Source organism: Magnolia sinica, chromosome 7, assembly GCF_029962835.1.
Source record: "Magnolia sinica isolate HGM2019 chromosome 7, MsV1, whole genome shotgun sequence".
NCBI lineage: Eukaryota > Viridiplantae > Streptophyta > Magnoliopsida > Magnoliales > Magnoliaceae > Magnolia > Magnolia sinica.
The window spans coordinates 83,471,603-83,488,119 of NC_080579.1; the positions used below are offsets into that span (position 1 = coordinate 83,471,603).

At 40.1% G+C, this 16,517-nt stretch overlaps 1 protein-coding gene across 10 annotated transcripts in view; it reads right to left on the reverse strand.

Annotated features, from left to right (window-relative positions):
* Positions 1–732: 732 nt before the first annotated feature.
* LOC131251562 (uncharacterized) overlaps positions 733–16,517 on the reverse strand; it is a 37,300-nt gene continuing 21,515 nt past the window's right edge. For 3 of the 10 annotated variants that reach the window (XM_058252330.1, XM_058252322.1, XM_058252331.1), the window contains 3 exons: positions 15,455–15,803; positions 1,939–3,815; positions 733–1,118 (listed from right to left, as the gene is read on the reverse strand). In XM_058252330.1, the coding sequence (XP_058108313.1) occupies positions 15,546–15,803 (258 nt within the window). In that variant the 3' untranslated portion in view covers positions 733–1,118; positions 1,939–3,815; positions 15,455–15,545. Of the gene's footprint in view, positions 1,119–1,938; positions 3,816–6,010; positions 6,098–7,006; positions 7,072–9,467; positions 9,556–15,454; positions 15,804–16,517 lie in introns of all 10 variants that reach the window. The other 7 variants (XM_058252329.1, XM_058252324.1, XM_058252328.1 and 4 more) reach the window with 7 other exon arrangements.

Genomic DNA, 16,517 nt, shown 5'->3' on the forward strand with positions numbered 1-16,517 from the left:
AAGCCCACCTTGATATGGGTCATCCATCAGGCGAGGCCCACTTCATTATGGTCGTCCATCATGCGACGCCACTCTCTTATGTGGGATATCCATCACGTGGAACCCACCTTTGATGTGGGCCATCATCATATGGGGCCCACTTTTGATGTCCACCTGCATCATGTGGGGCACACCTATGGGGATCATCCATCATGATGGCCATTTTGGATATGGGCGATCCATCATGCAAGGCCTTGGATGTTGATTGTCCATCAGGTAGGGCCCGTGGCGTGGACCATCCATCATGCAAGGCCACACTTTGATGAGGGTCATCCATCATGTGCAGCCCACTCCATCCATTATGTGGGCCTACCTTGATGTGGACCATTCATTATGTGGGGCCTAACCATCAATATGGGTCGTCCATCGTGTTGGCCCACCTTCAATGTCCACCATCCATCATGTGGGCCCCATCTTTGATGTGGACCATCCATCAGGGCAGGCCCACTTGTTATGGATCGTCAATCATGTGAGGCCCACATTGATGTGAACATGCATTATGTGTGCCCACCTTAATGTAGACCATTCATCATGCGGGGCCTACATCAATATGGGTCATCCATCATGTGGGCCCACCTGTGAGAGATTGTAAAGAAAAGAGGAGGGCAAGATCAGAGTTACTCAAAAAGTTTAGGAACCAACTTGTCCCAAAATTAGCCAAAAAAATGTATACCCAATTCAGCAAATAAGCTCTTAAAAATAATAAAAATAACGATAATGACAATGATGTAAGAATAACAATAACAATAATAAGGTAAACTCTCCATCCCTGAATTAACAGATAAAACCTCTCATCGCTAAAATAAATAAATGCAACGCTACCAAACAATCTATTTTTATTTTCCAAAAAAGACATTTAAAAAATAATAATATTAATAATAATAAGCAAATACGCTCTTATTTAGTAGAGATGCCAAAAGGGCCCTTAAGTCTCTATTGCACATGATTCATCTATCTACTTTCCTTCTTATGCATGCCGCACCTTAGTTCCCTTGAATGCATTCATTTCCAATACCATACTTGTATCGCCACTTATCCATCTCAACATCCTCCTTTCACCTATACCTTCTTTCCCTTAACTGTACAACATTTAGGAACATGTTCATGGATCAGGAGGCAGTTAGGAACAACATTTTCATAAGATGAGTATCTCTTATACACGTGACATTTTTCACATATGGACCATTTACCGTGGGAATGTCTAGATGAACAATCTGGAGTACACATGGAAGTGTTATAGACATTATGAATGGATCAGATTGGTAACACGAGCCATGTTGGCAGGTGTGCTGTGAAGCCACCTCACCCATCTCATGCTGAGACAGCACGTCTGTAGTTAAGAAGACAAACCAACTGGTGGCTACTTTCTAGCTTGGGTAATGATCAAGCAAAATCTGATTGACACGAAACTCATCGGATTGGCAATGTCATCAAGTTGTGTTCTGCTTGAAAAGCACCAACCCAATTTGAATTCAGGTTGGGTTCGGGTTGGATAGTTTTGGGAATTATCAAATGTATTTGGGTCGGGTTCGCTCGGGTATAGAGGACTTCAGGTTGGGTTCGGATTGGAATCTGGAGATTGAAATTCGGGTCAGGTCGGGTTGCAGGTTGGGCCCCCTTGAAGTTGGTTTGTTGGGTACCAACCTAAAAGAAGAAGAAGAAGAAGAAGAGAGAACACAAAGCAAATGGACCATAGGAGAAGGTTGCTTTTATGATAAGGTCCAATAACCAAGGGACCAAAAATGAGAACTGAAGAACAAGAGGCAAAGACTCCTACCCAACAGGAACAAGATCCATAAACTCTTTTAACTTATTTCCTCAAGTAGCCTCTAAAGAGATACACAAGTTATATACTGAGAAACCAACACTAAAGCCGTGAATAACAGATCAGAAACTTACTTTGATGGATGTCCAATCTGCTCCAAAACAGGCACGAGCTCCTACACGTCCAAGGCTTTCGAGAGACATCAGACACCATGGAAGGATTGTCCAGCTAGCATTACATGCACTGAAGAGCAGGAGAATCAGTGGTTTTAAGGCCCCAAATCTAGACATCATCCACCGGCACCATTTGGATCTGATGTGAGTGGGACACGAGCGACATAACCAACCTGACGAAGCTAGACAGTGCAGCCCAGCCCATAATGAGAATGGCCCAATTCAGCAATTCCTCTAGAGTATAGTATGTCATGAAGATTAAATGGTGTAAAAAAATGCCATCCCCACTAACTGAAACAGTTCCAATGCAATGCAACAGGAAACTATTGCAGACCAAGTCCATGTTGAGAACTGATATCTGAAAAGCTTCCCTCCACAACCAGAATGCAACTCAAATCTTCATCCAAAAATGAGGCCATCTTGTCCGGAGAAATATCAGCTGATAGCATGAATAAACATCTGCAAAACGCTGCATGAGAAACAGCATCTATATCTGCGGTAGCTGCTCACCTATGACCCACATGCAACTATTCAAGCAGCAGCATATGAAAACCAGATCAAGAGCTGCATTGAGTAACAAGGTATTCTGTATCGGTAACGGTGGCCGTAACAGTCACCACCATTATCGATATGGGTATCTGCTGTAACGGCCAATACGGGGGCGTAACAACTGTTACGACCACTGTTACAGTTTAAAATTTTCTTTTGCCCAAAAAATCTTGAAAAAATATTTAGAAAATCAAGAATAATGTATTCCAAATATGTATTCATTTTTTTGTTTTGAACATGTTTATGGTAGTGTAACAGGCCCACTCTTTGGTGAGAGTGTTGTATCGGGCTGTCTAGTGAACTTGTGAACATGATTATATGTATCTAATGTTTACACATCACAATCAAGCATTCAAACTATAAATAAGAAAAAATGCATAAACACTACTTTTTTAATTTTTTGAAAAAAAAAAACGGTCATCGGAGCTTCTATTCACTCAAATCACTTCAATCTACAATTTTAATATAAGAAACTATAGTAAGAGTGGTCGAAATCTATTGTAAAATGATCTAGGAGTTTTTAAAATGAGAAAAGTATAATAAAAAATAATTTTTTTTAAAAAGGGCGGGGAGGGGGGAGAAAAATAGATTTAAATAGAAAAAAATGGCCATTTTTCAACCGTTATGGGGGTAACGGTCATTATGCCATATAACGGCCTTTATGGCCACCGTAACGGCCAATACGGTTCTAAAAAACTAACTGCCCCATATTACCCCCGTATCGTGTAACGGTCATGGCATTTACTGGCATATCGTAACGGATACAGAACACCTTGTTGAGTAAGAAGACAGATGGATCTGGACCTGAAACAAGTTTTAAAAAAATATTATACGCAAATCCGCAGTCTGATTGCATTCCCTGGGTCTCCAAAATTTCCTTCTACAGAGATATAAAGGAGCTGGGGGCTGAAACTGCAACCAGTAGGCTCGCATGCAGTTTAAACCCAAAGGTTGATGAGATGCTGCCAAGGATGTGTTCAGGATGGCAGTATTGCTAGAAAGGGGCACCAAAGACAAAGGCCAGCTTGTGTAGGCTAGAAATAAAGGCCTACTAGCTCCACCATGTATCCAATAGAAGCAACTGCATACAGGTGCTGAGGCTAAAATAGGCCCAAAAAGCCAGCTTCGTGCACAGCAACAAGGCCAGGGAGAAGGCTGCAGAGTGCATGGGCTATTAATCAGTAGTGGATCTTACATTGAAATGCGGAATCAGCGCCTAAGCATCTCTGAGGTCACAGGTAGACAGCCTGCGTTTCAACACCAAGGTCCCAGGTTCAAATCCAGCTTACCTGTTAAAAAGAAGAGGGAGGAGAAAGAAAATTGAAATGAAGAATTAATGCCAAAGCATTTATGAAGAGAGAAATCGGTACGAGAAGATAAGACCACATCCAGACAAGGTTTAAAGTATTGTAGGAAACTGATATGTATCAGGTAATACATGCATCACCAATGAACGTCACGGCTGTATCGGCCATATTGACACAAAACAGCCCAATACAGGGGCAATACAGGGCCATATCAGTGGAGAAGAATATGATACCTGATACGCCAATTTAAAACCATGCATCCTGCAACCCAGGATCAAAAAATGCAACAGACAGGATAAAGATACAAGACCCAAAGAAAAACTCAACCTCACAATCGGAATTTTTTATTAGGCATATTAGAAGCATCTTCAAATAAATTTCAGAGATTTTACGAGGAAAGTTGAATATATCTTCAGCACTGAATTGCAAATCAGATTCAGCAAGCCAATCCTGATGCAACCAAAAGGCTGCACAAATTGGCCAATCGAAGATCCGAACAATCCAACTATTCAGATTGTCTCAACTGAATATATGAACCAGAACCATGGTCAGGTGATAAATCTGATGAGATCAATGGTCAGCTTACACTATAGAGCCCATGGAATCAATCAATTGGTCATCAAATTTATAGGACTTGTTTTAATTAGTTTTTGGATTGGATTGAGTCAAGTCTCCCTATTGTATTTTTGTCGTTTTTTTGGTGTGCCACACTTTGGGCATCAAACAATGTTAGAATGATGGGAAATTAAACCCATTTGATAGCCTATTGAGTAAGCTTTCAAACAAGCACAATATCATCCAATTCCGATGCCAATTGAGTTATGGCCAATTTACAAAAGGCCTATATGGTTGTGATGGGATTCAAGGGCATTTTGATAATTTTCTATTGTAATAGGGCTTGTTTGGGAGCCTCTATTTGGAATCCATTGAAATCCAAGTCATAAATCAAGGTGATTCCGAATCCATGGCTATGTTTGGTAGCTTGTAATTGGAATGCACTAGAATTCAAAAATAGGAATACAATGAAATTATGTAGTATATTTATAAGAATTTGAATTTGATTACTAAATCAACCTTAATATCCTGAATTGGTATACATATATGATATTTGACAAAATGATTGTAATAAGCCCATTGAAATACTTTGGCCAAAATTGATGAAATTATGAGCATCAGGCAGGCCACAAGCATAGGATCACAAATGAGTGACTCGCCAACATTTTTTAACCGTCAATTTAAATGGCCAATGTTTGGACTTCTCAAATCATTCTATTGATGTAATTTTAGTGATGCTACTGATAATTTGATTATTTTGGGTTTCATCAGCATGACACATGTACAATGGATTAGTAGCACAGCGACACCTTCGTTACACATGCAACTCTCCTGCATTTAAAAAGGAGCCAAAAAAAAAAAAAGGCATTTCACTCCAAATCACAGCAAAAGAGAGATATTTCAAGTCTCCCAGTTGTTAGGTGGGCTGGGAGAGACAGTGTAGTGTGCCTGAGTGATCCAAGGTTCAATCCCTGGTACTGGCAAAACTGTGTATTTCAAATACATCCGAATCCATGCTGCCAAACCACTTTTGGATTCCAAATGCACTTAAATCATGCTGCCAACAACCCCTTAGGGTTCTCTTTAGTTGTCAGAAGTCTATATTGACTGGAACAGCCTATGATGACATTTTGAATTCGAGAAAAGAAAGGGGGAAAAAAAAATTAAGATTTTGATTCTTTTTGGTTTGATTCGGTAGAAGAGAGGTTTGTGATCGCTAGCACTTTAGCTAGTGGGGGACCTTCCATGTTGCATCTCTGGTCACATTAAATCTGCTGCCGATTTCATTCAGTGAAAATATGGGTGGTTGTCCAGTTATTGTTTTGGAGTAGGCTTTTTTCAAATTTGCCAAAGAACTAAGCATCAAAAATCCATTTCAGAAAGCCATAGCAGCAAGCATAGAAACACATACTACCCATCATCATCGTCATCATCTAAGCCTTATCCCGACCAATCAGGGTCAGCAGAGTCACATTCTACCCTTATGAAGGGAATATTCTAGAATCTGAGGAAATTGCCAACCCCACCAGGTAGTGCAAACAATCCAATCGATGTTTTTATGTCGCAATGGATAGGCCTTGGCAAAATTAAATACAGTTCTGCAAAAGAAATGGATTGAGTACCTAGAGGACTGCTGAAGTGAAAGATGAAGTACGCTGTATGATCTCTAAGAATCCCACCTGTAGCTCCCAGACCTGGATTTCCAGTCACTGACCTTCTGAATTCAAGTTTAACATATCAACTGGTGGAGAAAATAATACATGGCCCTGTTGGTCACCGAAGTTTGATGTGAAGGGAACACTCTAGGGCTTCAAATATGGATGGACAACACAGATTTTTTCGAACTTCACTTTTCCCAAAATTCACCACAGCTACCAAGAAAGCATTATATTTTCTTGAGAATCCCATCCACATTCAGCTGACGGTTGTGGAATTTAGTGTGATTTCTTTCCATCCATATTTGTCGAACTATGGAGATAAACAAAATAGCTGCAAACAGTTTTTTCCTTTTTTTCTAATGGATAGGCGATGATTTTAATATAAAAGGTCAAAGCCATAAAGAATACAATTTACAAATATAAAGCAAAAGGAATACAACCAGCCAGCTTCAAAAAGCATTCGCCCATTCCATTACAAATGCTTTAGCCCTCTTGAAAACATCCCCTTGCAGCCTTCTTTGATTCCTAAAGCATCTATTGTTCATTTCTTCTCATAGAGACCAAATTCCATCCAACATAGATATTTCCCATTTTACCTTACCTTCCCTTCCTTCCCAATTCCTCCCCCATGCCAAGCCCCAAAAAATTCTTCAATGCCGCCCGACATGACCCAAGAAACTCCATAAGCTTCAAAGAAACTATCCCAAACCTGTTTTGCAAACGAACAATGGATGAAGAGATGATCGACTAACTCTTCATTTTGCATACACAATAAGCATAGATTCAGCAACACCATCCCTCTCTTTCGAAGATTGTCAATGTTTAACGCATTTTTCCTTCCCACTAACCAAGCCAAAGCTATCACTTTGGTGGGGGGGGCTGCTTGTTGCGCCATAAGAAAGCGATATGACAATGAAACCCCCAAGATGAAGGAATAAAAGGATTTTACAGATAATTCACCAGATGTTGCTTTTGTCCATACTATTGAAGCTTTCTTTCCCAACATTGGGGGGCTTAGTTTCCTCCTTAGACAAGCAAAGGGAAAAGACTGTCAAGAAAAGGAATGGCATGAACATGGATGGGAAGATTGCAATAGCTCAGCACAGATACTGAACATCGATTTTATGAAAGATTTTGCAAACTTGTGGTGGCACATAATTGCTATTTTGGAGATTGACAGACTCAAGGATAAGTTTTCCTAACTCAGGGGAAATTGATGCAGCCCTAGAAATATTCCAACACATGTGGTGTGCCCCACCCAATCACGTGAGTGATGGGGGAAATCCACCACCTATCTTTGCAAAAAAGATGAATGCGACAATACACACTGCAGCAGTCTGCTCCAGTAGAAAGCTTGAGTACACATGCTATACTACTTCAGTTACTTGTAGTTTATTTTGTGTTTTTATATATAAAAATAGATTTTTGTTCTGATAGATAACAATGAGCTTTCACTGAGATCATCATCTTAGCCTTTCTCCCAGAAATTTGGGGTTAGTTTTTATAATTGATACACCAGCAAAAGTTATGCAATCAGCAGCCCACCAGACATTAACATACATATTTTACCCAGGCTCTTCAAACCTGTAGTGCATAGAGGCTCACATCAACACCAATCACACGTCAACAAAGTCCCACTCAGTATTCACCATAGCCCAACTATTACGTGCAAACCCCCTAAAGGTGAGCAAGCAATCTAGAGTCATGAAGGTGCAGTTGCCAAGAAATACACAACATGAAGCACCAACAAACAAATATAACTGATTTGATGAGCCATTCACTGAAAGAGGATTTAACTTTCCAATAACCTAAAACAAAATCTAAAAATGAATGGCAAATGCTACGAGCCATCTCACTCAGTGAAGGAAAGATGATTAACTTATTCCTCTTCATTTCTGCATAGAATAGACGTATTTGGGAAGGCCTGAGTCTAGAGTTAGGATATATATATATATATATATATATATATATATAGTGTGTGTGTGTGTGATGCCGCTCAGCTATACCTTTGTTATAGTGTATGACGTGTCTCAGGCGTCTACGTTATAGAATTTTTCCTGTTAAATGCTCATGATATAACCCTTCGACAAACGGGGTATACTTCCACAAAGAGAGTAGTACATTACTCTAATGGCTTCTAAACTAGATTATCTTTATGAAATAGAATACCTTCCTGATCCCAAAATCCCAACAACCCAATATGTTGTTGTTAATCCATACGCTATATATGGTAATATCCAAGACAAAACTGCAACAAAGATTCTCAAACAGATTGTCCCTCCATCGAAAAATCCCAGCTCCATCAATGAATATGCTTACGCCTCTAAATTCGATCAGCACCCAATTTTTGCAAATCAAGAGGAGTCATTTGTGACTCTGAACCCTCCCAAAGAACTTCATCAAGGTTGGTTGTCTAATGGATGTACCCATATTCACTTCGGTACTGTCAAACTAGCTCTTACTTTCATGGTCGACGAGGTCTCCTCGTTGCCTCCAGAATCACTCTGCTAGACTCACGGTTCAAAGAGTATCAACTAGCAACGATTAGTACAGTTGAAACCACCCTAAACGCATGAACTATTTTCATTACTCTCGTGCGTGATGAGCATCTTCTTGAAGCCCTTAAGGTCTAAATTCAGCTCACTAGAGCAGAACAGCCCCCAGGATCCATAGCCGCCACTCTTCATTATCATATTGCTTTTCGAGTCCAAAATCATTCACTCAATCTTACAGTCCCTGGGTTGAGTAAGAACAAGAAGCCCTTATGTTCTCTGTTGAAAACAAAGGTGTGCCTCATTGCACCTTTTTTCCACAACAGCTCATCAATGAGCAGCTCAAAGCCATCTAACCCTCGAGTTGGGTCACTGCCTATGAACAGCTTCATTCTAGCCCACAGATTGTGCAACATGACCAACCCCTTTTTCGACAACGGAAAGATGGCTCTGTCGAAACCAGTTTTCGAGCTACTACCACAGCAGCAAATGTTTTCTTCACAGTCCTTCCGGAGATAAACACTCCTCTAGCAGTCCCAATTGTTAGAATGGACTCCGATGGTCTGCCTATCTATCAAGGCAAAAGTCCCTCAGGACACATTTGGTATGACGTCTGTGACTGTGAAGACTGTATGAGTACGTGTTCGACGATGATGACAATAACTGGTGAAGTACATCCCAAAAGAAAAAGCGAAAGCCTTCTTTCCAGCAGGAACTTAGAGAACAATATGCAAATAGAGAGATTCAGAAGTTGGATTATTCGATGAACCATCTGGGAAATTTGACTGCAATATTCTCTATCCTAAGACCAGAAAGTCCAAATCACCCATTCCACCAGAACCATGTTCAAAACCTGAGCATCACAAGCCTCCTCCACCAAAGCCAACTCTTGCATCTTATTATTAACAAAAGGCCCTATCCATGCTCACCTCAAAAGCTCCTGCCCATTGTTCCACTCGTCAGGCGCCACCAGTGTCTCTGGGTCACCTCTCAAAGTTTGTCTCCTCGAATCCCAACCTGTCCAACAGCAACAAACATCCCATCCATCTTTCCCTCCTGAGGATTTTGACTTCCCTAACCGACAGGTAAAACATGTTTGGAAAATTAAGATATCGCACAAATGAAAGAATAGAATAATCAAACCACAAATTGATAGGATTGTGTAAAAACCCAAATTATAAAGTCTAGGTTACAAAGATAGATTTAGAAGAGCCTCTCGTCTAGACCTACTCTACCAAATGAGTGAGATGTGACCCCTTTTTATAGGTCGGGGAGTCCCGATTTTACACGTTTTTCGTTACGCTACAATAACTTACCAACACTACAATAACTTGTTAGCTACAATAGTTGACATAAGACAAACTGTTACAGTGTCACTATTCTGCCAACACTATAGTAATGAACAAACTGCTACAGGATCTCTTCAAAAATATCTCCAAAGCCGAACCCCTACTACCCCTGCTATAGCATCTTCCTCTCAACTTCCACCCACCTTTCGAGAACGGCCTCCCTGTTCCTCCCACCCCGAACCTCATAAGTCCGCACTATACACACCTCCTCCTTCCTATCTACCTAAAAACATTACAGCTTCCTCCATCCCATACGTGACCACCCTTCCGGTCTCCACAACAGACCCCAACCCAAACACTTCATTCCTTCGTGCTACATCTATCCAATCACCTTTATCCCCTACTATAAAGATCGACACTCAAATTCCAGATCCAGACTCTTCCTCCGATTCCACTAAAGAATACCCAAAGTAGCTCATGCAACTTGGAACTGTGCAAGACCCATCTAATGATGAACCTGAAGCAGACGACCCTCCACCAGCACATGGCAGATGAATACCCACCAAAGTCAATTATGTTGAAACGACTGACAAGAAACATTCATTGATGATATTCGCCCTTCACAATGGCAAACTCGTGTTTTTGAAATGTACTATTAGTGCACCGTCAAAATGCATATGCCCAATGCCACTGTTGCTCATACGATTCGAAAGTTTGTTGATCGCCTTGCTAGACGCTTTGGCGAATGGTGGAATGGCCTTAGAGAATAGAGACAACTCCAGGCTCCAGTCCCCAACCTTTGAAGCATTCATGAATCTCTTCTATAATGAATTCATTGGCTCCATCCAAACTTATCAAGAAACTGCCCGAAATGAATTTCTCAAGGCCAAGCTGTGTTCTTTCAACAGAAAGGACATTGAAAAGCATTATGATACCATGTCACGAAGATTTTACATCCTCAATGGTGTCAATGATGTTAATCTAAAGCAGATTATCTACACTCTCTCCCAGAACCTCTTAGTGATGAAACTCAAAAGCTGATAACTCTCAAAGGCCACAACTTGCAATAGATTTCCTATGGCCTCATCCATCAGTTCAGCATCCAAGCAATCGAGAAGTTGTGCAACCAGCACAAATTCATACGGCATGTCGAACAACTTGGCAGACAACTTGGTTCAGCATGTGATTGACCTAACCTCTCCATCAGATGCCGAGATCCAAAAGACTGTGATTGTTCTCACAAAAAGAAGAACCATTTTAAGAAGCTACCACAATATGCCCCCATGCGAGACAAACGAGAACATTTTCCAACTAAAAAAAGGTGCGGCAAAAAAAGGCATTTCTTCTTGAGAAATTCAAAAGAAACACTTCAGATAAGTGTTATCTATGTGGCCAAAAAGGACACTTCTTTAAAACTTGCCCCAAGCATACAAAGCAACACAATGTAGCTCTTCTTCAGAAAGCAACAACCCTGGCAGACACAGATTTCTCCGACCTCGAATCAATGTTCTCGCCCGATGACAAGTATAACCCAGAGTCTGTTTTGGCTATCTGGCATAGTCATCACAACTCTGATGATGACTCTGATGAGCAATATGAAATTCAAGGAATTAATGGAATTTTCTCCATGCCTAGTGATTTTGTATTATTCCTTTAGCCAGTCCCTATGGTCCAAGTCCAGCTCCTGACAGAACCATTGGCACATCACATCCCAGTTATCGCTTTACATAATGTTGGTGCCTCCACATCCATTCTTGATCCTAACATCCTTCCATCCTCCCTTTGGAAACCACACACTCAAGCATTTCGAGCAGCAAATGGAAAAGTTTTCCATACCAGCTTGATCAGTCCACCCATCACTCTAAAACCTTTTCCTCACTTCTGCATCCGCCATCGCTTCCTTGGTTCCTGCTTATCGGGCAAAGACCTCAACATTGGGTTCGACATCCTTCACAAGATCAACCATCTTCGATGGACTGAAAATGGCCTCACACACAAGCAATACTCCATTCCATGGTCCACAATTCCAAACATATATATATTCAGTCTCACACTCGACCAACTCAAGGAACAATTAGAGATTGATTGTTGTGTCACCTCACATTCCACCTTCCTTTCCAAAGACCACTCCTTTGTGGCAAAATCATGAGTTTTTGTCCATCTCCCTTTCAAACAAAATGAGGATATAAATCCAACAAAAACGTCTCACCAAGACATGTCCCCTAAGCACCTTCACCCAACAATAAAAGAATTGAATGATCTCCTAGCCCAAGACCTTACTGAGCGCACATCTTCACAATGGGCTTGTGAGGCTTTCTATGTAAACAAGTGCATTGAAAAGACTAGAGGAAAATTACGATAGATTATAAACTACCAACTGCTTAATTCCTTCCTGGCAGATGACAAATTCCCCCTACTACACTGCACATCACTGTTTCAACAATTGATAATGCATGTGTTTTCTCTATATTTGATCATAAGATAGGATTTTGGCAACTAGGCATTCATCTGGAAGATCAACACAAGATTGCATTCACCATCCCAGATGCCCCATTATCAATGGAAAGTTCTCCCTTTCAGATTGTAGACAGCTCCATCCGTCTTCCAGAAAGCAATGATCAGCATCTTCCAACCAATCCTTCCGCATGCAGTAGTCTACATAGATGATATTTTGTTGTTCTCAGCCTCCATGAATGAACATCTCCAACTCCTGCAATAGTTTTACGAGATAGTCTCCAAATATGGCATCATGCTCTCAGAAAAGAAGATAGTCCTTGCCCAAACTACAATTGATTTCCTCGGCATGCACATAGTCAATGGAAAATACAAGCCGCAACTGCACATTCCTCGACATAGACAGCAGTTTGTTAGTCACTATAGCATATATTGTAGTGTCACTATAGCAGTTTGTCTTTTGCAAACCATTGTTTTGTCAGCAAGTCATTGTAGTGTCAGTAGAATAGTAACACTGTAGCAGTTTGTCTTTTGTCAGTTATTGTGGTGTCGGCTAGTCACTATAGTGTCTGCAAGTTACAATAGCGTAATTAAGAATGTGTAAAATCTGGACTTCATGGCCTATAAAAAGATATCGTATCTCACTCATCTGGAAAAATAAGTCCAAACAAGAGGCTCTTCTAAATCTTAGTCTATGTAACCTAAACTTTATAATTTGACTTTTTACGCAATCTTTTCAATTTATAATTTGATTCGCCTATTCTTCATTTGTGTTGTATAATATATATATATATATATAGACACATGCAAGCATGATGCAGTCTAACAAAAGCTTCAACTGTAGGTGGAGCTAACGAGCCCCACATTTTCGCTACGTGGGTTCGCACATTGCTTTGAAAAACTCATTTGATGGGAAGACTCCACTAGAAAATAGGGCCAACCACGCTTGTCAGTCATGTTCATAGAAAAAGATGCCGAGTGTTTCCAAAGTTCTTCGACTAATTGGATTTCATGATCCCACAATCTTCTTATGAAATGCAAGTTCCAAACCATCTAAAACTCATAGATGGCTAAGATATGAAAGGTTAAGTTTTAGTAGGGTTTTTCGGGCTATGTTTAGGGCTTTAAATATTCTTTATGGATATTTGTTTGGGGAGTGCTTTTTTTCTATATTGTCGTTGAAATTTGAAGATTTTCACAAAGTTCCAAGTTTATCACAATCCTATTGTCGAACGACCTAAAACGGTTACGTATTAGCCGTTACAGTCATTAAATAACGGTAACAGTGGCCACCATTATGCATTACAAGGCCGTAACGTCCATTATGGAAAAATGGCCGATACATTTTTTTGAGGGCCATAACAGCCATATCATAATGGTAACAAAGGTGGCTCTTATGGCCACCGCTACGACCTATTGTTGATTTTCCTTATCCTTTGTTTCTTCTTACTGGTATCTAAAACTTTGTTTGAGCTTCTCACGAGTTAGAGAACTTACGTGACAATGGCTTGCACCATTTACCTACTCTTGATGACGGTTTTCTGTGGAGAGTGGAGACCATTTCCAAGTATCGCCGATACTATCGATAATATCCCCGATATCATCGGTATCTCCAACTCGGTGATACCAATAACACTAGTAATATCGGAAATTCCAAGTATCGATATTATATCGCCAAAGTATCAATATCGCCAATATTTTCGCCTGTGTAAATTCCAAGTGTTGCTTGTATCGCCAATGTATCGGCGATATTTCAATAATATCATCAATGTATCGCCAATACATCAATATCACCAAAAATCTATTTATTAAAATTTTTTTTAAAATATTCCATTTCAGTTTTTTAGAGTGATCCTTCGGAAAAAAAAAAAAATCTATGGGTGCATAGTTGTATGATGAAATGCATGTTTGTATGTATATCTATGCATGCATGGATGATGGTTACATGGTTGGTTGGATGAATGGTTGATGGATGTATATGTGTGTGTGTGCATGCATGGATGGATGGATCATGCATCTGTGTTTGTATGTATGTATGTATATATGCATGCATGAATGGATCCACCATTTCCCCCATGTTTTCTCAATGTTTCCCTGGTCAACGATACATGCTTTTAGCCCCCCATTAAGGGAAACTTATTATTTGATTCCCAAATATGCAAATATGCGTCTTTTTCATTATTATTTGATTCCTAAATATGTGTATTTTAGTGTCTCCTGAGGTATCGTTAAAAAATTCCACCATTTTCCCCATGTTTCTCCAATGTTTCCCTGAGAAGGCATTACATGCTTTTAGACACCCATTAAAATGGAACTTATTATGTATCTTCTTTTTTGCAATTATTTGATTCCTAAATATGCAAATGTGTATTTTAACATTTCCTTAAGTTTCATTGAGAAATTCCACCATTTTCCTCAGTCAGCAATGCGTTTCTGGGTATTGGCGATATCAGTACATGTTTCCATATCCCTGGCCAGCAATACATGTAACAATACTGAAACTACAAACACTGGTGGAGACCAGCAAAATAGGGAAAGGAGCTAAGAGTTGAGAAATTTTGGAACTGTTTTCTCTCACCAGCAACCTATGTGGTGAGGAAAGGTGCTAAGAGTTGACAAATGTATAGATCAAATATGAATGTAATGGTAATAAGTAACATTGTCGACAGAGAGTAGTCTGATGGCATACTCGTATCATATGATGTATAAATTCCTTCATCTTAGTTTAAATGAGCCAACATGCCAAAGAGAAAACATGTGAAAATAGCCAACACTTTATGCCAACCCAAGCCAGGTTTCTGATTCTCAAAATCACACATTAGGCCCTTTAAACTACAATAAATGGTTTCCTACCCAGCCACGCATTCAGTTAAATAAGGAGAGACAAAATAGCTTGAATTCGCTAACCAGTTCATGATGAGTGGGTGTGGGTGTGTGCGTGTTGGGGGAGTAGAATGGTTTGCTTTTTCTTCTTTCCCCCAGGGATGTAGAATGAAATGGATAACCATAGTTGGGAGAGGGCTGCTAAATGAACTTCAACAAACAAATACAGTTGAAAGATCTGAGATATCATTTGCATTTTGTCAACTTATCAACATAAAAAAGGTGCTCATAATGTTATTGTGATAGGAAAACAGGGTAGAACAGAAAAATGAGTGGACTTAAGCCCTCACCTGAGGCTGAATGGAGCTGTCGCTAGTCTGCTTGCTCTGCTCCACAAGTGTTACTGACTTAAGTACAATGTTTCAGATGTTTCTCTTTCATCTACATGTGAAATTCTTCATCAATATTGCTCCCCATTGATATAACCTGCAATGTTGTTCCTTTGGTAATCCAGGCAGTTAGTTCCGGTTGATGTTCAAAATGGTTAAGTGGATGCAGACTTTTATCCGCCAATTGCACACCATAGACAAACGGAAGTTTAAATGTCAAGAAGCTCTCCGGCGGTAAGATCACTCGATAGCCAAGGCTGAACTGTGATTGTCGCTCACAATCAGGAACAGATGGAGGTAGGCATGAGGCCTACAAGTATACACACAAACAACGAAACTTCTCAGCATGAGGGATCATTAAAATACGAATTCCATGGATACTCCTACTCTGAGATAGTTTATTGTAATCTACATTTTTCATAGATGAGCTCCAGTAAGAAAGTCAAACAAGAGCATCAAGGCAAGGAGATTTACTAAGCACATGAACGTGTGCAATAAAGCTCATGTAAACACCAAACACGCCAGCATGGCACATAGGTGCAAGACCCAATCCATCCATCAGGTTGGTCCAACCTTCGAGATGTTTTCCCAAAAAAAAAAAATCTGATCCACTCAGCATGTCGGCCCCAATATTAGAAACAGAAAGAAGGGCTAGAAAACTTCAGCCAAGGTTTTCAAAGTCATGCAATTTTTTTGCAAACTGAGGCCCCCATGACCAGTGGATCAACCTGATTCTTGCGCTAGGGCATCAAAAAAGTGGTTCCTTTCTGAGCGATGGATTGGATCTCGACATATCGTACCATGCTGGCACCTGTGTGATGTCTACACGAGCTTTATTGCACACCCATGTGGGCTTAGCAAAGCTCTTGAGGTGTGTAACTGAAAGAAGATAACAAAACACGAACAAATAATTGCAGAGTTTATCTTGATGATAATAATAGTACATTTCAAAGAATGATCAATTATGTAAGGCTAATTCAACAATGAAGTGAGAAAGAGGTTAGCAAAGCTGCGACAATGATAG